General features: G+C 41.3%; 1 protein-coding gene and 1 long non-coding RNA gene across 3 annotated transcripts in view; one reads left to right on the plus strand and one right to left on the minus strand.

Moving 5' to 3' along the window:
- Nucleotides 1-17,706, plus strand: part of SERTAD2 (SERTA domain containing 2) — an 85,602-nt gene extending 67,896 nt beyond the window's left edge. The window contains exons 1-2 of one of the 2 annotated variants that reach the window (XM_056567964.1): nucleotides 10,649-10,872; nucleotides 11,465-17,706. In XM_056567964.1, the coding sequence (XP_056423939.1) occupies nucleotides 10,757-10,872; nucleotides 11,465-12,413 (1,065 nt within the window). In that variant the 5' untranslated portion in view covers nucleotides 10,649-10,756 and the 3' untranslated portion in view covers nucleotides 12,414-17,706. Of the gene's footprint in view, nucleotides 1-10,648; nucleotides 10,873-11,464 lie in introns of those variants that run through there. The other variant, XM_056567965.1, reaches the window with a different exon arrangement.
- The window catches only part of LOC130362876 (uncharacterized), a 92,613-nt gene that overhangs the window by 51,613 nt on the left and 15,590 nt on the right, over nucleotides 1-25,410 (minus strand). Inside the window, exons 2-3 of the long non-coding RNA XR_008891605.1 lie at nucleotides 11,938-12,099; nucleotides 10,928-10,977 (exon numbers count right to left, since the gene is read on the minus strand). This is a non-coding gene — a long non-coding RNA (uncharacterized LOC130362876). The remainder of the gene's footprint in view (nucleotides 1-10,927; nucleotides 10,978-11,937; nucleotides 12,100-25,410) is intronic.

Genomic DNA, 25,410 nt, shown 5'->3' on the forward strand with positions numbered 1-25,410 from the left:
TCAGACAGGAGAGAGCACAGAGTATTGCTATCAGACAGGAGAGAGCACAGGGGAGTGCTTGCCCACCCTCACTTTCTGGACGTTGTCCATGCCTGTGCTTCAGCTTGGACAAAGCTATGATTTCTCTAAAAAGGAAATAAAATTGTCTTATGAAGTATATTAGAAAGGTTCATGTTTTGCCAATATGTACAACATATAAAAAGTTTTTGTATCTGACAGTGTCCATTTAAGTTCAACTGCTATCTCTCCATCCCTGTTGCAAAACTGCAACTCCCAACATCCATGCTGGGAATTGTGGTTTTGCAACAACTGGAGGCACACTGTTTGTAAAACACTGCCCTAATGTATCCAGGCTAATACAGAATGTAGAGTAGGGGGATACAAAGAATGCAAAGCCAAAAGTTGCAATATTCTGGTATTTTTATGTGAGAATTCAGACACACAATCTACTTTTTTGCATTAATTTACTTATTTTTATTTGATTTTACAATCTGCCACTGTAGCGACTGTAACGATTTCCTATCGGTTAATTGCTGTCTCTTGCCGTTTTGTATATGTGACTTTTGGAAATGGACTGTGAAAGAGATGAGTGAAAACTACCCCTGATTCCCTCCTCCCAGTAGGATGTATTCCAAACAGTTATGTCCTAATGCACTGTTATGTTTAGTAATATATGCTATTATATAAGGCATGTACTGCATGCTTCGTGGAAATTAATGCTGCTATGGGATTTGTATTAAAGGGGTACTCCGGCACTTAGACATCTTATCCCCTATCCAAAGGATAGGGGATAAGATGCCTGATCGCGGGGTTCCCGCCGCTGGGACCCCCGTGATCTTGCACGCAGCACCCCAGTTAAAATCAGTCCCCGAAGCATGTCCGGGTCTGATTACCGGCGACCACGGGGATGTGATGTCACGCCTCCGCCCCCGTGTGACGTCTCGCTCCGCCCCTCAATGCAAGCCTATGGGAGGGGGCGTGACAGCTGTCACGCCGCCTGCCCCGTGGTCGCCGGTAATCAGACCCGGAGCGAACATGTTCTGGGGACTGATTTTAACTGGGGTGCTGCATGCAAGATCACGGGGGTCCCTAGCGGCGGCACCCCCGCGATCAGGCATCTTATCCCCTATCCTTTGGATAGGGGATAAGATGTCTAAGTGCCAGAGTACCCCTTTAAAGGAGCTCTGCAGCCATAGAACACTTATCCCATATACATAGGATAGGGGATAAGTGTCTGATCGTGGGGGGGTCCGAAATGCTGCGAGCCCCCGCAATCTCCTGTATGGGTCCCGGCTCTGCCATGGCTCTGCCATGACACCGCGGCTGACACTCCATGCCATGTATCTCTATGGGAGAGGCAGAGATGCAGCGTTCGTGCATCCCCACCTCTCCCCTAGAGCTATATGGAGGGGGCGTTTCTGTAGACCTAAGTGAGATCGACGACAAGGGTCAGAGCCGCGGTAATGCCGAGTCCCCATACGTAAGAATGTGGGGGGTATGAACGCTGGGATCCTGCAGATAGGGGATAAGTGTCTGCAGCTGCATTACTCCTTTAAATCTATTTGGTTATGGGGTATGCATGCACATTGCTGTATAACGCATAATGTTGCCAACCAGATTTTTATTTTTATCTTTATTATGGACACATTTAACATCCATAATAAATTATAAAGATCGTAAGTGAAGTATATCAATAAATCAGATATAAATGTGATCACATTCGCAGCCTTCACTGTAAACTGTAAAATGAGGAGAATTACCTAATAATCTTTAAAACTGCACCAGTTAAAAAAAAATCACATATCAATTTATTTTTCATTTATTTATTATTATTATTACAGACAGTTAAATTATAGACGGTTGGGACCCCAGCCAAATCACTTAGTCTATTTGCATCGGCCACCAGAAAGCTCTAGGCCAGACCACCGCCTTTTTATGGCGGGGCTTTAGGCTAAAGTAGCGCTAAGTGGGGGTCATCTGGGCATACAGAAGGACCAGAACTGTGGATTGTAACTAGAAAAAAGCCACCAATAATTTGGATGGAGATTCAGTTGCCAGCAGATGCGGGCATAGCAAGCTGGTGCTAGGACCACTCAGAAACGCGCTCTGTCCATAGACAGCAATGCACTACCGAGCGGACCCCCATCGATTGCTAGAATGAAGGGGCAGAGATGAATGGCTGCAAGCAATGTCCCCTTACATCTCCGCTTAGCGAGTGGTATATGGCTACAATGGAAGTCTATGGGACTTCCTGTCTACAGAATTTCCATAGGTCCCATGGATTTGCAGCCGTGTTCTTCTGTCCCTTCATTCTGGTGATTGGTTGGGGCCGGACCCCCATCAATCCATACTTTTGACATGTCACTATATAGGTATGTTCACATGGCAAAACTTTTTAGGATGGACATTCCACAGGCACCACCAAAACATGCCGATGCTAGAATCGCTCGGAAATGCACCATTTCCAAAGACTGCAATGCATTTCCAAGCGCATTCTGCCGAAAGAGGTGACATGTCAATTCTTTCTGCAGCAGAATCCATTTGAAAACAATGGGACCCTGGAATTTCCAAGCTGAATTTTTTTGCCAGATTCCGCTGGCAAATTTCGGCGTGTGAAAGAGGCCTAAGTGTTAAAATGTAGCTCCATTGCTTATTCAACTTTCCATTTACCGTATATACTCGAGTATAAGCCGACCCGAAAATAAGCCGAGGCCCCTAAATTCACCCCAAAAACCCAGGAAAAGTTATTGACTCGACTATAAGCCTAGGGTGGGAAATACATCATCCCCCCATGTCATCATCCCCCCCTGTCATCATCCGGACCCCGTCATTAACACCCCCATCATCATCACCGCCTGTCAATCCCTTCTCAGTGGTCTTCAACCTGCAGACCTCCAGATGTTTCAAAGCTACAACTCCCAGCATGCCCGGACAGCCGTTGGCTGTCCGGGCATGCTGGGAGTTGTAGTTTTGCAACATCTGGAGGTCCGCAGGTTGAAGACCACTGAAAAGGGATTCACAGGTGGACAGGCCGAGACCATCCCCTCACAACTAAAGCCAAAAACGTTTTTTGTTCACTCGAGTATAAGCCGCGGGGGGCGTTTTCAGCACGAAAAATCGTGCTGAAAAACTAGGCTTATACTCGAGTATATACGGTATTTATTTTTTATGGAGAACATCAATAAGCTCATACTAACACAATTTATTATGGCTTTATATTTTATTTTACCTTAAGCCTGTATGAAAACTCAGGACAACGTAACTTGTGAGCATGCAAATCACTAATACTGCTCATCAGCTTATGACTGGTTTCGGGGGTATTGACTAAATCATATGCACCGTGCACGGAAAGTACATCAAATATACACATACTAAGAATAACAGATCTGTCAACATCATCTTGTTGGCAGTGCGAAGATAGAAGCAAGAAAGTTTAACACCGTACAGAGGATATAAGCTAATAGATGAGTGAAAACTGCAAGAAGGAGCTTATAAAGAAATTACCAGCGTGCCTCCAGCTGTTGCAAAACTACAACACCCAGCGGCTGTCCAGGCATGCTGTGAGTTGTGGTTTTGCAATAGCTGGAGGCATACCGATTGAGAAACACTGAGGTAAATGTAGCCAAGCAACATTTTATTAAGGTCCTAACCTTTAGATCCTAAAGTCCATATGTTGGAAATGTTTAATCATTAGTCGTAAGACGGCATGTTTGTATGCTTAGGCCGTGATAAATGACCATGGCCTAAAAAATTTAAAGGGCAAGTAAACAATATAACTGAGGGTTAAAATGATTTCGATGTAAAATGGCTTTTGATTGGACACTATAAAATACCAATATGAGTCTGGCACCACTTTATTTTCTGATGCGCTTCAGCGAAACATTTGACCTTTCTGTCGGACAGCTACAATGGTGTCACTTCAGAGCAGAGCGTCGTTTTATGGGGCGATTACATCCACATGAGTTATTTTCCCATTATCCAATTTGTCTAAACAAAATGAACAGGATTCAGTGATTGTCTCATTCATAAATAATACTGTGCCGCCTTATACTGCCATGCTAGTCAGAGAGGGCACACGCTCCCATCCCTTCTCCAGTGAGGTTCATGGTCTATCGCTCCTCGAGGAGTACATGCCACACATGAAGGGTGAGCACCCGTTGTCTTCCTAAGATCACCCTGATTTGGCCCAGCGCTAACTATGCTGCTTATCTTGGTCCAGCAGTACGTCTTTTTGTTAGTAACCCTCCATGTACTGATAGCGATAAGGTCACTGCTTTCAGTTTCATTTTTGGCTGTAAAGTCATTTGTTGTTTTAGGGTGTATTCACACGTACAGTATGCTGCGCATATTTGATGTGCAGTATTTAAAGCTGCAGATTTTATGGATGCAGAGTTCTGTGTAAACTAAATGACTGAACACAGCTTCAAATCTGCAGCTTCAGATATGCACAGGATACTGTACATGTTAATACACTCTTAAAGGGGTACTTTTTTTTTTTTATCAACTGGTGCCAGAAAGTTAAACAGATTTGTAAATTATACAATGGAAAAGGGTAGCGTGCACTCACCGCGGGTAAACAGACCTTGAGCCTGCAGCTGTTTACCCGCGGTGAGTGCACGCTACCCTTTTCCATTGTATTGTTTGATACTTTATCTAATGTGTGCACCCCGCAGGTGCTGCGTATGTTATATATCGGGTCCGGAGGCTGCCAGTGTATACCAGTGGTATCGTATATTTGCATGCTTAAGCTATACGGTGTGCTCTCTCCTCCTCTAGTGGCTTAAGATTTGTAAATGACTTCTATTAAAAAAATCTTAATCCTTCCAGTACTTATTAGCTGCTGAATAGTACAGAGGAAATGATTTTCTTTTTAGAACACAGTGCTCTCTGCTGACATCATGAGCACAGTGCTCTCTGCTGACATCTCTGTCCATTTTAGGAACTGTCCACAGCAGCATACGTTTGCTATGGGGATTTTCTCCTACTCTGAACAGTTCTTAAAATGGACAGTGATGTCAGCAGAGAGCACTGTGGTCATGATGTCAACAGAAAGCTCTGTATTCCAAAAAGAAAATAATTTCCTCTGTAGTATTCAGCAGCTAATAAGTACTCAAAGGATTAAGCTTTTTTAACAGAAGTAATTAACAAATCTGCTTAACTTTCTGGCACCAGTTGATTAAAAAAAAAAAAAAAAAAAAAAAAAAGGTTTTCCACCGGAGTACCCCTTTAAGGATGGTGCTGATGGACTAACTCTCTAGTATATATACATGCAAAAAAAGAGCTCTATTGTTTGTTCACAGACTATACATAGTGGTTTGTTTTCTTTTCTTACTTAATGTATGCAAGGAAAACAACAAATGGCTTCTGTGCCCCTCTGTAAAATTTTTCTTTGATTATAGGGAAATCCCAGAATAAGTCATTGGACATTTTTGTCAATGACTATTAAGCACTTCAGATGTTTATGAAAGGGGCATTTCTGCTCTAGACATTTAAAGGGGTATTCCAGGAAAAAAAAAATTTTTTTATATTTCAACTGACTCCAGAAAGTTAAACAGATTTGTAAATTATTTCTATTAAAAAATCTTAATCCTTTCAGTACTTATGAGCTTCTGAAGTTAAGGTTGTTCTTTTCTGTCTGAGTAATCTCTGATGACACGTGTCTCGGGAAACGCCCAGTTTAGAAGCAAATTCCCATAGCAAACCTCTTCTAAACTGGGCGGTTCCTGAGACAGGTGTCATCAGAGAGCACTCAGACAGAAAAGAACAACCTAAACTTTAGAAGCTCATAAGTACTGAAAGGATTAAGATTTTTTAATAGAAGTAATTTACAAATCTGTTTAACTTTCTGGAGCCAGTTGATATATATAAAAAAAAGTTTTTTCCTGGATAACCCCTTTAAGGAATATACACATGATGTCTGATAGTTTGAGGGTCCTACCTATGGTATATGTAGTTGTATATGCCTCTAGCTGTCACATCTGGGCAATGAATCAAGAGGTGGTCAGACGTGTCTGCAGTTCTTTTCTGGTACAGTGACCCCTCGACCTACGATGGCCCCAACATACGATAATTTCAACATGTGATGGCCTCTCAGAGGCCATCGCATGTTGAAGGCAGCATCAACATACGATGCTTTTGTATGTCGGGGCCATCGCATAAACGGCTATCCAGCAGCGCTGACTGCTTCAGCTGCCACCGATTACGGTGCCCCGTGTGGTCCGCTGACGATCACTTACCTGTCCTCGGGGCTCCGGCACGTCCTCTTCGGGATCCCCTGCATCGTCGGCGCTTTCCATCGTCGTCATCACATCGCTGCGCACGCCGTCCCGTCATCCAAAAGGAGCGGCGTGCGTAGCGACGTGATGGCGGCGACGGAGCGCGCGGATGCCGGGGAAGCAGAGGCCTTACCGGAGCATCGGGGACACCTCGGGGATGCGGCGACAGTGATGGACGGCGACATCCAGGGCAGCGGTGACGAGCGGTGACGGTCCGGAGCGGCGGGGACAGATGAGTACAACTTACTCTAACAGTGGTCTTCAACCTGCGGACCTCCAGATGTTGCAAAACTACAACACCCAGCATGCCCGGACAGCCAACGGCTGTCCGGGCATGCTGGGTGTTGTAGTTTTGCAACATCTGGAGGTCTGCAGGTTGTAGACCACTGCCCTATACTTTACATTGCACGGATCCCTCAACATGCGATGGTTTCAACAAACGATGGTCCGTTTGGAACGGATTACCATCGTATGTTGAGGGACCACTGTATTCCAATGGGAATCACGGAAACAGCCAAGAATGCTTGCATGACTATTTCCATAACCGGGTCAAAAAACCTGTTGCATGCAGCATTTTTTAATCTGGTGCAATGACACTTGAGGACCTCTATGCCTGATGGTCCATAGGTTCAGTGGGATAGGACGCCATGTGCCATGGATTCAGCGTGTCCCATCTGATGTCCCCACCTAGGCCGTGTCTGCTTCCTTGGACATGAAAAGCCTTAATCTGCTGGTACCTTTATGGTTTAGGAGGAACGTGAGAGTCCTAGTCAGTAATGTGTTCTTACAGTAAGCTATGAAAATAAACATCATTTTAATGTCTTGTTTCATGAAGTAAATGTGGAGCTATTGTGCATTAGGGCTAGAAAACATACTGTGCAGACTGAATGTGACCTTGATGGAGACTGTTATGTCTAGTGAAGATACATGTCCCTTTTCTATGGAACATTTGCTTTTAACTTTTTAACTACCAAATGTTTGTGCAGAATTTGCTATGTAAAACAGATTTCTTCCTCTTTCTCTTATCCACACTGCAGAAATTATTAAAGGGGCCGTCCACAAATAAAAGGTTTTTACTCTGCAAAACTGGGAAAATAATATCTTAATTTTTTACTATTGGAATCATTTAAAAAATGATTAGTAAGGCTGGGTTCACACTACGATTTGAACTACGGTTCCTGTATACGGTTGGGAGGAGGGGTGGGCGGGGCTTAATCATGGCGCCCGCACTCAGCCGTATTCGGGAACCGTAGTTAATGTATGTCTATGAGCCGACCGAAGTGAACCGCAGCCTCCGGTCGGCTGCTTTTTCGGCCGTATGCGGTTTCCCAACCGCAGGCAAAAACGTGGTCGACCACGCGATGATACCACATATGTTAATTTTTATTTCTATTTACACAGGTTTTTTTTTTTTATGGGAAAAGGGGGGTGATTCAAACTTTTATTAGGGAAGGGGTTAAATGACCTTTGTTAACTTTTTTTTTTTCACTTTTTTTTGCAGTGCTATAGCTCTCATAGGGAGCTATAGCACTGCACACATTAATCTCCTATGCTGATCCCTGCAGAGCCATAGCTTTGCACGGATCAGTCAGATAGGGGCTTGATTGCTCAAGCCTATAGCTCAGGCTTGGAGCAATCAATCGATGATCGGACGCCACGGAGTCAGGTAAGGAGACCTCCGCCTGCGTCCCAGCTGATCGGAACATCGCGATTTACTTTCGTTTTCAGACGCGGCGGTCAACTTTGATCGCCGTGTCTGAAGGGTTAACAGCGTGCGGCACAGCGATCGGTGCCGCACTCTGTTAGCCCAGGGTCCCGGCTATCGTTAGCAGCCGGGACCGACCCCGTGTGATGCAGGGTCACGGCGTGACCCCGTTTTTCACACCGGACATAGGGCGTACAGGTACGTCCTAAGTCCTTAACAGGTTAAAGAAGGCCAATTAATGGTCTGCGTTGTGCAGAATAGGAATGTGGTTCCCATTGTTTGCTATGGTCCATTCTACAGTCCAATTTTATTCAGAGACACAATGCCCAGATTTTCTATAGCAAATGCGCCAGGAGGACTGCACAGACAATCCCTGTCTACATGATGGTTAAAGCGTGTAAATTCTCATTAGCAGGGTTATCCAATATTTGAAAAACAAGAGCTGATGTCTTCAAAACACTGCACCACATTTGTCTGCAGGTTGTGTGTGGTATTGCAGCTCAGTTCCATTGAAGTGAATGGAGCAAAATTGTAATACCACACACAACCACAGGTCTAGTACAGCCCTTAGACTGGCCAAGGGGAGTGCCAGATCATTCTCTAATGGGCACAGGCTTTGACATGGGGCAGGGCCCCAAAAGATCTGCAGAATACAACCCTTTTTGGATTGTACTTTGGAGCTAATCACTTGCCATTTTTTGTATCTAGATGGAGGGTAGACCCTAGATTATTTTCAGTAGCTCAAGAGACTGACACTGGTCCTTTGTGGGTAATCTTAAGGCAGATTTATTTATACATGTAATAAACCATTTTCTGACTGGTGTTTTTGCCATTAAGAACGTGCAGGACAGCTATACGTATAGACACAGAAAACTAATCTGCGTTTGCTGTGCTCAGTCTCTACGTATTAGTCTCATTGTGAAGTGGATGCCATTTCCATTTGAGAATACAAGGACCTTCGCTGCAGATAATCTTTTTTGAACATTCTCCGGAGACAGACAAGGGAAGTGTCAGGATCACTTGTAAAGCTTTCACTACAAGAGGAATATCTCCTGTGCTTTAGAACAGAGTGCATTCCCATTCCCAGGACAGAAGTATGATTTCATGATCATCAAGTTAACTCCTTCTCTACTAAAGGCGCGTGAAACATACTGTGTTGGGCATTGCTGGCATTTTTTTTTCACAGACAGTTTTAATTTCATGCCGAAAATTCCTCAATTCTACAATAATATTTAACTTTGAACTCTCAAGTTTATTACAGAACCTTGTTTTACAGCCATATTTTCAACTAAAATAATATAACAATTGCTTAATGGGGTTCTTCACTCTGTCCAATCCCTACTTTTTAGAGAGGTCCCTTGGTAATAAGTTAATCACAGAAAGTGTCCCACTATTGAAACCCCCAGTGATCAGCTGTAATCTGTTTTAAAATCTGGCAGTAAGTGTTACATTTCCTTGCTGTGCCACCACAGGGGAAATAAAGTATTACACTTTGCCTAATCAAATCAGGTGTTATTGGTGTAATGCTGAACAGGACAGGTCATCCAGAGAGGGACAGAGACATAGAGAAACTGCTGTCCACTCTGACCAAGACACAAAAATCCTGTACGGGGGACCTGTAGTATGAACTCAAAATTCCCTGATAGGGTATACGATAATATGATTTCTAAACCAGAGATCCACTTTAAGCTCCTCCATTGCAGGTTTTGTCATAAATACATAAACAAAATAGTGCAGCATGCAGCGCTAGTGCTGTGCGGTATACCGGTTCATACTGAATACCGAAATTTTTCTGCTGCACGATATGAATTTTAACCCATACTGCAATACCGGATTGGCCCCTCCCCCTCGGGAATGAATGAATCAGCCCAGCGCTGCGCTATCCCCACATCGAGGAACTAATAATATGTGACCCGCGAGCGTTGTTCTGCCCCCCCCCAATAAATTATCAGCCCAGCACTGTCCCGGAGAAAATGCTCACATGTAACCCGCATGCGCTGCCCTCCCCCTCCTCCTGTTTGTTGCGGCCGCCGGCACTGACACTCTATACCAGTGGTCTTCAACCTGCGGACCTCCAGATGTTGCAAAACTACAACTCTCAGCATGCCCGGACAGCCAACGGCTGGAGGTCCGCAGGTTGAAGACCACTGCTGTTTACTGTGCGGTATCCCTATGCCTGGGCGGGCTGCAAAGAATAAACAAAATAAACTTTAACTCACCTCCCGTTGGTCCGGTACTGGCCTCACCTGCTTCTTGGGGACGGAACGTCGGACAGCCGTCAGCCTATCACCGGCCGCAGCAATGTTCCGCCTCGGCCGGTGATAGGCTGAGCCCGCTGTCATGTAAGAAGCCGGCCAGAGCTCCTTACATGACAGTGGGCTCAGCCTATCACCGGCCGAGGCAGAACATCGCTGTGGCCGGTGATAGGCTGACGGCTGTCCGATGTTCCCGTCCCCAGGGTAAGTCCGACATCGGAACATGCGTTAGTTTATTTTGATTACCTTTTGCAGCCCGGGCATAGGGATACCGCACAGTATAGAGTGTCAGCGTCGGCGGCCCGCAACAAACTGGAGGACGAGGAGGGCAGCGCTTGCGGGTGACATGTGAGTATTTACCCCGATGGGGGCAGCTGATAATTAATTTGAAGGGGGGGAGGAAATACCGTTATATACCGTGGAACCGCAAAAAGTTACAAAAATACCGTGATACACACATTTGGTCATACCGCTCAGCCCTATGCAGGGCAATTATATCTTGTAAAACACAAGGCACTTTGATGGAAATTCAGCAGACCCCATTGAAGGTTATAGAGTCCATTGGGTGTCATTTGGGATCAGCATATAAGGGATCCAGTACTGCTGCAGAATTATGGAATAATGGAAAAACAACCAAGTGAGTAGATGACCGATACAGACTGGTGTTTACTGCTTTGTGGTGGACCACTTACTATTATTCTGATTTCTATGACTGTCCAGAAGAAGGTTTGAAAGCCTGGTCCTGTTGACAACAGAATAGTGTGTCATAGCAAAAATTTACATATAGATACAATTGCTGACATATAATTTAGTTTATCACAGGAAAAGCAAGCTTACTAATAAAGTGTATTGATCCATAGCTGTAGTAATTTTTTACCTAGACCTAAAATATAGTGTTTGTACACTTTAATGCACTCTGTTTAGGTTGTGTTCACACTACTATCAGGGGCCCCATTTGGAGCATCTGTCAGTAATTACATGAGATTTGATGGGAAGAATAGCATAGCGAGCAACAATGTTCTTCCTGTCAAAATTACAAGTTAATAGGACCCATCAGATAGAAACCTTTACAGTCTGTAGTTTGTCATATCTGGGAGTGCCGTCATAATGGGGGGTGAACAGAGCCTTAGAAGTTCACTATTTCATACCATAAAATACAATTAATAAATGTATAGTGTTATGTACAGAACAGTCACAACCTGATGTTCCTCTGCCTCTTTGTCTTTTAGATATATGTTGGCTAAACCGGGAAAGCGAAAGTTTGACGAGCATGAAGATGGGCTGGAAGGCAAAGTGGTGTCTCCGACAGATGGGCCATCGAAAGTATCCTACACTTTACAGCGCCAGACTATCTTCAACATTTCCCTTATGAAACTCTACAACCACAGGCCACTTACGGAGCCAAGTTTGCAGAAAACAGTTTTAATAAATAACATGTTGAGACGGATACAGGAGGAGCTAAAGCAAGAAGGCAGCTTGAAGCCTGTTTTTATTAGCACTTCACAGACCTCGGATCCTCTCGGAGACTCGTACCAGGAGGCTCAGCCTGCATTCAGCCATCTCAGCTCCCAGCCTCTTCAGCCCACTGACTTATTAAGCACTACACCACTAGAGTCTTGCCTCACTCCTGCCTCTCTGCTTGAGGAGGACACATATTGCACTTCCCAAACAGTCCAGCAGAATATTTCTAGCAGCAAATTACCATCACCACCGCCACCTGCTCTTGTCCAGCCAGTAAAAGACAGTTTCTCCTCCGCATTGGATGAAATCGAGGAGCTGTGTCCATCGTCTACCTCCACAGAGGCAGCTGCAGAAGCAGCCGTGCATCTAAAAGATGAACCTGTTGCAGCAGGAACCCTTAAGCCTGAGGGAACACAAGAGAATAGAACAAGTGAGCCAAAACTAATGGATTCTCTTCCAGGGAATTTCGAATTAACAACCTCCACCGGCTTTCTTACAGATCTGACTTTAGATGATATCCTTTTTTCTGACATTGACACGTCCATGTACGATTTTGATCCTTGCACATCCAATACAGGAGCAGCCTCGAAAATGGCACCTGATGAACTCCTTAAAACTTTATCTCCTTATAGCAACCAACCGGTAACCCCAAATCAGCCTTTCAAGATGGACCTCACGGAATTAGATCACATAATGGAGGTTTTGGTTGGTTCCTAAAAAAAAACTCTGCATAGTCCTCAACTCCTTACACCACAGATTCACAGCACTGTGCACGCATACTTTGCCTTTTTTTTTTCAAGAAAAAAAAAGGATCCTGTTTAGATATTGCATTACGCTGTATTGGAGTGCCTTCTGTATGACCACTTTGGAGATATACTTTATAAGTCCGTCTCCAGGGATGGTTATACCATAGTCCACTGAAGATTTCATACATACTATCAAGAGACAACTTAAACATCCTTTTAAGCTGTCTGTGTATAAGCACAAGAATTATGTTGGGGAACGCTGTAAATTGCATGTGCATAACTGTCTATTTTTTCAATAAGGTTTATTGCAAGAGGTAAAATTTTATTATTTAGGTAATCGAAACCCCTTTTTTGTCATTTAAGGTTGGGAGGAAAAATTGGAGGCATTAATTACTGCTTTTTCAGTAAGAATTGCATATACCTGGCTGCTTAGATCCCCCTTGCCCAAATGTTTTTTTTATATTTTTGTACAGATTCTGTCATTTATTATATTGGGGTTTTTTTTAGAAAAGGAAAAAAAAGAGAGAAAAAAATTATGCCGAGACAGCTAATGTTTCACGTGACAAAGTAATTTTGATAGGATTTGCGTATGAATTTCCATTCTTATTGAAATGTACAATGTTGGCCCATAACTTTAAATACCTAAGTTCTTCAAGTCCAGCCAGATTTTGAAAGTAGGTTACTTTCAAGCTGTATTCTAATAGAAATAGGGTTATTGCCTATTTAGGTGCAAAAGAAAATTAAATGAATTGGCAAATATTCTGCTCACCCAGCGAAAAGTATTATTTTCTAACTCCCTTGCATATTTACACTTGACTGGGTCTTAGGCTTCCACTACTATCTTTAATTATTTCACCATGGTCCCTGCTGATATATTGAACATGCATAGATACATACACTTAGAACGTGGCTCCTTAACATTAACAATAAAAGTTTAGATTTTCCTGCATTGATGGTAAGACAAGTAATATACGGTAGCTGCATGACTTTACCCTCACCAATGACTTTACCATTGTCACCAATACACTCTTGATAACCGTTTTGGTGGCTAAATCATTGTTGTCAGTACATTCTATTAGGTTGCTTGGAATAATGACAACTTTACATAGACACAGTCATGATGTACACCATGTGGTTATGCTATTTAAGAGGTTTTCTGCCTTGGCTAGATCCTTAGTTAGAATGGTTCCTTGACAATAAGCTGTTCACAAAGTGTCCCACTGCGGAGACCAACAGATTCAAATCAATGGGTTGTCTGAGTAGTGCAGGACAGGACATCTTCTCCAGAGCAAGAGATACTCTTTGTATGCACTCTCCATTTTGGCCAAGAGATGTATTTTCTACACTGGACACTCCCTTTTATTCTTTGGGTAGATAACTGGATTGGTCAACTATAAGTAGGAACAAGCTCTAAGTTTGCTAAATGAAGACTTTGAGTGCCCAGGTTTCAACCTCAACATAGTTCATATTCTGTCATGTCACCATCAACAAATGCCTCACGTAAGAGATTGCTGAGTAATAAAGTCCAGCTCCATATTACACAATATAAATCACTAAACTGTAACTATTTGCCTTGATCAATGAAAGCCTAAACAACACCATTAAGTAAGTGAGATGCAGCCACGTCCTCCTTGTGTTGTGTGCATTTTTTTCCCATCAGACATTTGCCATACATGTGCCTTTCCATGTCCGAAGTGTACAAATATGTTAATGGGAACCCAACGCAAGCTGTTACCAGACACGTATCCTCTGAAGTAGAACCAAAAGACCATCTGTATCTGTAGTTCTAAAAAAAAAAAAAGTATAGATCCATTTAATGGTAAACATGCTGGAACTAAAATATTGTCTCACAATGTTTGCGGTAGGCAACTTTTTATCAGTGTTTTATTGTGGTAAAGCCCATGGTATGTGAGATCAGATAGAAATATAGCCTAGGACTGAAGCTGGCCATAGATAGGGATTTTGTTGTGTCTATGATAACTGGCAAACCGCCCACCAATAAAGTGACTGAACAGATCAGATTTAAACCCATCCGATCCAACTAAAGGAAAAAGGCATTAAAGGGGTATTCTGGGAAACTCAAATTATCCCCTGTCCACAGGCTACCGGATAAGTGTCAGATTGCAGGGGCCAATGACTGCTTTGACTCCCTGAGATCCCCTTGTACAGGATCTGACAACTCACCTGTCCTTGGAGTGCCCCCGTCCCCACCTTCTGAGATAAACAGGAGTGACAGCCCGCTCAGCCAATCACTGGCTTAAACAGGGTCCTAGCTCAGCCGGTGATAAGTGGGCAGAAGCACTTAGAGGACTGATGAGTTGCTGGGCCTTGTACAGGAGATCTTAGGGGAGAGGGGAGACCTCCCCACAATCAGACACCTATCCCCTATCCTGTGGAAGGCAATGCTCACTGGGAAAAGTATGAAAAATGTCCTTAACGAATACAATGTTTATCTAGCTGAATAATATGGGCACATTTATGGTGAAATCAGGATAGATAGATAGACAGCTGATTAATATATTGAAGAAACTAAAGATGCTCCCTGTATCTTTTTTTAAATGGGTTATTCCAAAATAAAAAAGTATCACCTATGCAGAAGAGTGAAGATAACTAGCTGATTGTCGGCGGTCCTAGTACAGTGCTTGGTTAGCTTCGAAGGCAGCTTAGAGACTGAATGGACAAAGGCTAAGCATGAGGCTGTCATTCCAATCACTCAGTACACAAGGGATCCCCATTCTCATAATCCATGGGGGTCCCAGTGGTTTGATCTTTACATCAGCTAGTTATCACCTGTAAACACTCAAAGTAAAAAATACCTTAAAATAATTAACCTTCAGTTAATGCTTCACATACGCAAAGAGTGTTATGATTAGACAACTTCAGATCATACGTTTTGTCCCAAGTGTAAGATAAGGAGACGTTTGTTTATAAAGCCCAAGACATGGCATGGTTTCTCCATGTTTGAAATGTAACAACTCAAAATGGTGGAATATGAAAGGTACAGCTGTAATTTTTTGGGGAAAGGTAATATATTTAATACGTTTGGAGCTGTCCACGAATGAGCAGCCTTCTCTTCCGATGAGTCTGTCTCTTAAGTTCTCTCCCATCTTTCAAAACCATAGAGAACCCATTTCATGCAAATTCTTCCATTAACAAATCTAGTGGAATCTTTTTTCCCTCAAACTTTTTGAGTTTCCTACTCAGTTTTAATTTGCATATAAACACCTCCCAGCTACCTCATAAGAACCATTGCTGACCCACCCAGTTCTCTAGGTAAACCCTTCCATATTTCTGTTAGCTTTCACTATGGCTCATTCACATTTTGTGTAGGGGAAAAGGGAGCACAGATAAACTTTAGTAGGCAACATTCTCTTTTTATTATGTGTGTACATTAAAATCTAAGTAAAAAAAAAAAAAGACATTTAAACTGTATTCTAGCAAATGTTCAAATGCCATTTTAGGTTTCTATCAGATATTGTGCTTCTGTAACCATTGTCAGAAACCATGAATTACCCATAATTGGGTTTGTATGCAATTTTTATACCTTATTCACTTAAGAAAAAGTGAGAAAATGGGCTTACGCGATCAAAAACTTTCTTCTTCTTTGTTCCCACCAAATCTGTCAAGCGCCTCATCTCCTTGTACCTAAGGGAATGGCGGTACAGCTAAACAGGAAAATTCTATAAGAACCCACTGGACATTTGCGATCAAATGAAATTTTTTTATCAACTGGTTGCTATATGATAACGCATTGGTTCTCACACACCTTTTCGACACACTATTACCATTGCAGTACACGTCTTGCCTTTTTTTGGGTCACTTTGCTTGCATTGTACTTTTTGTTCAGTTTTATATGAAAAATGCTCAAATTCTGTCTGCAAGCAGGAAGCAGTCAACTCTTACGATATTTAATGGGTTTGTCAAAAGTGACGTCATCACTTTGCTGTTTCAGTACTTTTATATCATTTTGTTGTATATTTGTTCACTCTTACCAATACTTTGTGTAAAAAAAAACAATGTTTGTGGCTTTCTTTAATTTATCCTTTCCTATTTAATTTTGAAAACTATGTCTTGTATGTTTTGAGATAGAGGCAAGTTGAAATTGTCATTTGGCAGCCATTTTGAATGGTTCACCTTTTTACTACAAGATTTTTGAGTCATGTGTCAAAAACAATCGCAACGTTCAATCTACCGTGGCTTTATAAGAGTGTTGCCGATTTTATAATGGAAAATAGAAAAAAAACTTTCTCTAGTCCTTCCTTCTCCAAACTCTGTGCAGTATTTCTTTGCTTTCTGTATGGTACTTTTTAGCTGTTAACTACAGATTGCAACCTACTATTTTAAATGTGTATTACTTCTTTAGAAATTACTTTTATATTAATTTATTTAAGAAATTTTAAAATTATGTTTTTATGTCATCTGGCAATATTAAGCGGTCTCTGCTCACTTCTTGCCCTTGATCAGCTTGGGTCTGTGATAGGCACTTTAAGGCACCACACTGACAACTTTAACTAAAGAGTCTACACGATGGCAATAGGGGAGAGGGTTAATGATTGTGAATGGCTTGTATTAAAGGTTGCTAGATAATTTTATATATCTATATATGTGCACGGGAAATGTGAATTTAATCAGCAACAAATTATTTGCTAAACAAAACATATAGATTTCTTTTTATTTATTTTATAGCATGTATGAATTAATTATATAAGGGACATATTTTAAGTTACAAAATGTGTTTACAAAGAGGCAACACCATGCTGAAATATGTAAATATACAATTAAGATATGGTTGATATTCTAAATAGTTTTAAATTTATTTTTTTCCTACAGAAGTCCGGGAAGGTAGCCATTTTGTATAGGTAGGGAATTTCTAAATAGTGATTTTTATTTTTTTTTATTCTTTTTTAATATTAGTACATTAAATTGTTTAATTTATAATATTTATTATATTCTGAATTATCTAACAATGCATTCACCAGAAGAAAACAGTCTTATTCGCAATTGTCTTAAACTGGACAAGGTATGACTATATGCAGTAGCAGAAAGATGAGTGTCAAAGTGACATTTTTAGAGCCACTTAAATTATTGTATAAGGATATTGCAATATCTTACTGTGTCTTCTGGATCTCTTCCATTGCAAGCAGGAGACGTACCACTAATAGAGTGGGGGAATGAAAAATGTTCTATGGTTCTCTGCATAGAAAACTACAAAAATAAATACAAAGGCCCAGATTTATCAAACTGTGTGAGAGAAAAAAAGAGGAAATTTCCCACAGCAACCAATCACAGCTCAGCTTTCAATTTACGAGAGCTCGTTAGCTGAGCTGTGATTGGTTGCTGTGGGAAATTTCCTCTATTTTTTCTCTCACACAGTTTGGGCCCATATGGCTACTCTTCCGATTCTTGGCAAATTCGAATTATTATGTTATGATTTTGTTTGTTTTACTTTAATTGAATTTGATTTATTGTTTAGCATATCTACTATTTTCTTAAAACTTGTAGGCCACATCAATGGATCCAGTCTTATGTTTTATGTAAACCTATGGTGGGAGAAAATAATCCGTTTAAAGGAGTAGTCCAGTCCTGAAAAACTTATCACCTATCCTAAGGATAGGGGGTAAGTTTTAGATCGCGGGGGGTCCGACCCGCGATCTCCTGTTTGGGGCCACGGCAGCCAGCAAGAAGGGGGCGTATTGATCAACACATGAAGTTGCGTCCGAAACACCCCCCTCAATATAGCACTATGGCAGAGCCGGGGATTGCCGAAGACAGCGATCCGGCTCTGCCATAGAGTTGTATTGAGGGGGTGTGTCAGCCGCTGCTTCCTGCGGTGGTCAACATGCCACCTTCCCTTGGGCTGGCGGGGCCCTGGATAGGCGATCGCAGGGGGCCCCAACGGTCGGACCCCCCGCAGTCTGAAACTTATCCACTATCCTCAGGATAGGGGATAAGTTTTCAGGACTGGACTACTCCTTTAAGGGTTACAACTGCAAAAGAAAGATCTTTTACACTCTCATGTGCAATGATTTGACAAGAACTGAGCAGAGCCGATCAGCTATGATTTTGAAGTGATGTTTTCCTAAGTTATTTATACCTGTTTTTATTTTTTATTTCTTTCGTTCGTTCTTTTTTTTTTTTTTTTTGTAAATATATTTATTTTATTGTGAAGCTAACATCTGGATTGTAACATGTACAGAATGTATGGTAGGAATGTACTCTGTTTAGGAATGTATGTCCATTTCAAAAGTGGGTGTGAGGCAAGGATAGGAAAATGTCTGCCATACCCCTCAATAGGTGCAGAACTAAAGATCCAGTTTGGTGTTCCAGTATTTGAAATGTAAAGTTAGGGGTTCTCTGAGATTAGAACAGAGTTCTCTAGCATTAGGAAAACATGGCTACTGTCAACAATAGCACGACATCAGACAACTTCATTTCAATGGAGCTGTGCTGCAATACCAGACATGACTCATGATGTTCTTTAAAACTTTATTGTCATTTAAAAAATGCAGACATGTCAAAAGTTTTGATCAGCTCGGGTCTTGGTGTGAGACCCTTACCAATCTCTAGAGACTGCCTTCCAGACTATAATGAAGCCTGTTTTCTGCAATGAGTCGGAGCAAGCATTGAGCCAAGAAGTGAATCAAGCTATCAGCCTATACCTGCAGATAGGTGGGGGTCTCAGCACTGAGACCACAACTCATCAAAACATTTGACAAGTGTTCATGACATGGCAAAACTATTTTTAAATGACACGCTTCAAATTGAGCAGCTATGTTTTTCTAATCCCAGACAACCACTTTTTGCTTTGTCTTGAAGCTAACATTTACATGTGCACAGCCTATTTGAAACATTTAAAATTTGAGAAGTATTACCTGTCTTCCAACTTTGTTTTACTTGGGACCCTAGTAGGAATATTTTTACAGCACTTACTGATTTGTAAACTAGCTTTGCTTGTGCATCTTACTTTTAAAGGGAAACGGACATCCGGTTCACCTTTATGATTCTTCATAAAAAGTAGAAAGAGGTTTGGTAGGTTAGCAGCAGTGACACCATTGAAATCCTGCTGCAACCTGCATTATTAATAGATGCTTAACTAGAGAACCTGTTTAGAGTGAAACGGACAAGAGGTTTACCGGCACTAAACCTAATCCACAGGGTTATAGTGTGGGTAAACCGTATTAAAACAAGGTATAAATTACCTGGATCTGTGTCTGGTTGCGTGGATACACCCTTTATTAGCCAACATTGCTAATATGTTGATTGCCAGCTTTAAGCAATGGAGGTGGGACGCAGCATACTGAGCTTCCCTGCCTCCTTTCCCAAAGCGAATGGAGGCAGGGATGCTGGGTATGCAGAGTCCCGCCTCTTTTGTGCAAATCTGGAGTTTAATATTTTAGCATTGAAGGCTAATAACTGGTCTATTTCTGGAACCGGACCACACATCCAGCTAAGTTTTATCTTATTTTAATCTGGTTCATCCACATTATAACCCTGTGTATTAGGTTTAGTGCAGGTGAATCGGCTGTATATTTCCCTTTAAATAGGTTCTTTACCTGAATGTCTGTTAAAGAAAAATCCTATATAATTTCTATGTAGGAATGCCATGGTGTTACTGCGGCATATCTACCATTTTTCTACTTTTTATGGAGAGTCGTACCTAGCAAGCAGTCTGTCTTAGAACACTCGGGTTGAAGTGGAATTGAATTATGGGTATTGGAGAAATATGGAATTTTTCTAATGCTATCTGGTTATATTAATCAGATTTTCTAAATAATAGATTTAGGATGTAAAGCCCCTAAAAACTTTCCATGTTGTTTATAACAATAATTGAGTCAGATCATATATATCTGAAGCTTTATGATTATTATTATAATTATTATTAGTAGTAGCATTATTTTTCTTTATAATTCCATTATAATACACAAGGTTTAAAGAATTTTAGTCGTTTACCAACTAAAAAAGGGGATTTTTTTTTTTGTAAATAGATTTTTCCTTCTTCTGCCGGCTACTTTAACATATGCCATTTTTCAATCCAGAGTACAGAGTTTATTTCATTATCTATGGCTAGTTCCAATCCTTGTACATTAGAAATGACAATTGATGACAGCCCCACATAAGTTTAATACGTAAAAGTGTTTTGGTCACCCGTTGGCACCCCAGGCAAGCTTTTTAGCCAGTCCATCAATAATTTAGCTACTCCAGACTAAATATTACTAAAGTCATATTGGTGACGCCTAAAGTGTTACACACATCGTAGTATTTTTCTCTGATATCAAAATATTGTATTACGTTTCTATAGTTTTATGTACATGATACATGAAATGACTCAAACTGTGTTGTGCCTGCCCTCTACAGGATTTTAGTTATATTTCCTAAACATTGTACAAATATTCCGAAAATATTGTAGAAATTTGTAGTTTTACCTTTATATGTATTATTATCACAATGATCAAATTTCTATGAGTAAGTGTAAAGGGTTGTCTTGTGTTAGAACAAATTATTTTCTTTCTTTCAAAAAAGTGGCACTCTTGTCCCATTGGTTGTGTCTGTTTGCAGTTCAGATCCATACAAGTGAATGGAGTTCAGTTGCAATAACAGGCAGATGATGCGATATAGGTGGGTCGGCATATCGGTTTTGGGTGGTGCACGAGGATAAGTAGATATAGGAATGAACAAGAGTCCCAGCACTCACCAATATTTCAAGCTTGTGTGGTAGTTTATTGTAAATCCTACAAACATGACGCATTTCAGCACTTGACCTTCCTTTGCTGACAGCAGAGAAAGGCCAAGTGCCAGAAGACGTCCTGTTTGTAGGATTTACAATAAACTACCACACAAGCTTAAAATATTGGTGAGTACTGGGACTCTTTGTTCATTGCAATAACAGGCATGGACAGGAGTGGCGTTGTTTGTGGAAGAAACGAATAATCAGACTTCCTTCTAATCCTGGACAACCCCTTTACTTTGTCTCTCTGTTACATTGCACTTACACATCCCTCAACAAACAAATTACTCAAACTTATTTGCATTAGAGTTTATATAATATTAAGTGTTTTTCAAATACTGGAACACCAAACTTCTCACTTTTATGCAAATTTTATCATTTTTGTCTTTGCAGAAAATGTAAATTTTTCTTTTTTTCTTTAATTGGGCAATGCATGAAACTTTCACTGTCTAAACGAAGGCCGCATTTTCCTCCTACAGACCTTACAGCTGTGCCTTTTCTATGCAATACGACAGACACGTCTGATATCAAATTACTGTATTCACTTGTAGGTATGGGCTGTAAAGCAAAACAATTGGGCAAATGTACATGGAAATGAGCAGTCTTTTTGTAGTTTTATATTATACAATAAACATTTAAAAGAAACATATTTGTAAGTTGTATTGTTTTTCTTGTCCTGGGCAAAATGAACCTTATGTGTGAGAAGAGATTGAAGAAATTGTATAGAAATAACTTTTTGGTTGAAGGGCCACATTGCCAGATCGCACTATTTTAAGGGGTAGAAAAAATATTTAATAATAACCCCATATACATTGTCTGCCAGAGTGTGTCCTCCTACTCTGTAGCTGCCAGAGAGTGACTTGGTGCCTGATATAAAGTGCCTATATAAGAGTACCACAAGTAGAGAGTGCACCCATATCCGGTACCACCCAAACAGTGCTCCCATGCACATTTCTAGAGAGTTTCACCATACTTATTCACCACCAAAGCCTGCCTTCTCAGTAGTGTATTATGAATGGAAGTCCTAACCAACTGCGGGGCTAGTGGCTTGAACTCACAGCATTAGATCACGATGATGGTTTCAGGTCGAGGCTCTACAACAGCAGTTGCATCCTGAACATGTTCACATAAAAGCGGTCAAAGAATGGCATGTATACATTGAGATGGACAATGCATCATTACCAGTGCCATAGGTTCTCTTTTACAATGTATCAACGAAAGGCCTTAAAAGCCACTGGCAGGTCATACTAAAAATGTATACACAACTTTTAACTTTTAATAGACATATTAAACTTAAACCCCAGTTGGAAAGAAAGGTTAAAATACAATGCAATGTATCTCATCCCCAATATGTAGGTCATTTATGGTCAGTGGGATAGGTACTAGCCAGTCTAATAGCCTATGTAATATCCACTACAAAGAATAATAATAGACTGGATATGGCTGTATACAACCTGTTATACAGGGTTAGGTTCCAATTAACCCTATTATTTGCAAATATACAGTGATGGTTTAAATAAACCCAAAATACGTCAATCTTTTATTAATAACGACTCACTGTGATATTGGGAATGCAGCATACATTTTGAACTTTTCACTCCATTATGAATAAAGTTTCACTTGTTTGATTGAAATTCGAAGAAAAAAAACTGCGGAAAGTCAAAAACCATATGGTGAAAACTGGATGGAACCGTACGCACATACGGTTCTGTACGGTTCCGATTGACTCCCATGTTAAAAAAAAAAAAACATATACGGTTTTATGCAGTTTTTCACCCGGACCAAAAACCATGGTAGGCCATGGTTTTCTGTCCGAAAAAAAAAGTAAAAAACCGTATGGTTTGAAAAATAGAGACAACCGTATACAATATGGTGCATATGGTTTTGAATGGGAAGTCTATGGGCACGGTTTTCTGTGCGGTTGCATACGTTTTTTTTTTTTTAATGAAACTGTATGCTGAAACCATATAGCAAAATCGTGGTGAGAACCCACCCTTATACATTTCGAAAAGTAGTGACTGCATGCAAAATAGTGGATGAAGGTCATCAAATGCAGACAAAATAGACTGCACCAGTAGATGTGAAAACAGACAGTTTTCACACTGTTAGAGCAGTTTAAGGCCATGTTTATACAGCAGAATTTCCGAGCGAAATACGGCAGAAAAATTATGCTAGAAAATTCCAGGGAAAATGGGATTCTGCTGCACCATGCAGCAGAATTGACTTGTAAATTTTTTCTGCAGAATCTGCTCAGAAGTTTTTCGGTGGAAATTTTGCTAAAATGATGCCATGTAAACATAACCTAACACTCACCATTGCTACTGCAACTGGGGGCCAGGAGAAAAGTCAAACCGAGTAAATGTGATCCACGTATAGAAATCCCCCCGCCCCCTTTATTTGACAGGCAAATCTGTCAAGATACTCCTCTGAAGCTCATCCAGATCTCCTCCTTCACCTCCACGTCATCTAAACAATCCGCCCTCTGTCCATCTCTATAGATGCGATTCAGCCAGATCCTTCCATATTCTCTTATTGCCATCTGGAGAGAGTGAATGTGCTGTCACCCACTCTAAATCACTTAAGAGTAAGCTCAGACGGATTCATGGGATTCATGCGAGCAGCGCCTTCTAAAGACCGGTTTTTGTAACTCCTAGTTGCCTATCTTGATTCTCTACTGGCTCTTGCATAAGAGTCCAGCCCCGGTCGGAGCGCAGCAGCTCCCACTTTACTACTCACAACTACATTCTGTGAGCTATTAGCAAAATCTGACACAAGATACAGCATTGCATTCTACTCTGGGAGCGCTTCCTATTTTTGTCCTTCTCTATCTATATTCAAGTGAATGGGATCCTCTGTGCCCGTTATGACTCCCGTTAGGCTACGTTACAATAACGGACGTTAATGGCAGTAAAAGTTTGTAGCCTCTATCATAGTATGAAAGTAGCCTAACACAAGAGAATGCAATTTGTAATATAGTCCCATGTTGTGTGAATCACTCTGCAAAACTGATGTAAAAGCTACATTGAGCCAAAAGCTGAAGGCAGCAAACCATGCACAGATGTACAGCTACAAATAGTGCAGAATTGGCAATTTAGTAAGGGTGTCGTAGAAATGTTTCCAAAAGAACTTTTAACCACTAAAGTGAAATACAGAGACAACTCCATTATGCATTGTCTGTGCATGATCATCATGTAGTATTCACATATGATTGCCACTGGTCCACAGAGATACATCTTTGCCCCTTCTATGTATGGATCCTTTTCTTTAAGCAGCCTAAAAGGGGTACACCAGTGGAAAACATATGTTTTCAAATCAACTGGTGACAGAAAGTTAAACAGATTTGTAAATTACTTCTATTTAAAATCTGAAGACTTTCAGTACTTATCAGCTGCTGTATACTACAGAGGAAGTTGTGTAGTTCTTTCCAGTCTCACAACAGTGCTCTCTGCTGACACCTCTGTCTGTGTCAGGAACTGTCTTTGGAAAGGGGATAAGATGTCTTAGGGCCGGAGTACTTTAAGCTGACTACACAACTAAGACATATGAACAAACTTAAAAGTATCTAATACTGTGTGCCTTCAACATACGATGGGCCCAGCATACCATGGATTCATGGCCTCTCATAGGCCATTGTAAGCTGAATACAGCATAAACTACAGCAGTGATGGTAATAACCAGTTCTGCCAACTGTAACATGTAGGTTATGCAGAGATACTATGGTTCCATCCACACTAGGCAAGAGAACAGTGGTCTACTACAGTGGTAGTTGGCCTGTGTAACCACCACTGCATTCACTGCTCCCATCCTTCTTGAAAGTGATTAACCATTTTGCTGCCTGTCCTCCTGTTGTGGTTGTTGGACTGACCAGTAGGTGCACACTGCTCTCTAGGGCCAACACAAGCACTCTAGATCCTGCATTACCTATTGAATGGTGTTCCACCCATTCACCTATGCCTGAGCAACATTGTGGTTTACCATAGCAAATGTGTTCTGAAAAGCTTTTTGGTTCCTGTCTTTGACCTGTGTCTGATCTCCTAACTCTGCCTCTGCCTGACCTTAGTGTACTTTACTGTCTTTCCTGTGCTTCACCCAGATTGTTAACCCTTATCTGCCTGCCTTCACTCTCTTTCTTGTATTTGACTATACTAGTCAGTCAATTGACCACAACTCCCCTAGGCCAGCCGATACCCACACAGGGACCACTCTTGGGATGAGAACTGGTACCATCTAGTAGCTTTCACAT

The sequence above is a fragment of the Hyla sarda genome, chromosome 3 (genome assembly GCF_029499605.1).
Source record: "Hyla sarda isolate aHylSar1 chromosome 3, aHylSar1.hap1, whole genome shotgun sequence".
In the NCBI taxonomy this organism is placed as follows: Eukaryota; Metazoa; Chordata; class Amphibia; order Anura; family Hylidae; genus Hyla; species Hyla sarda.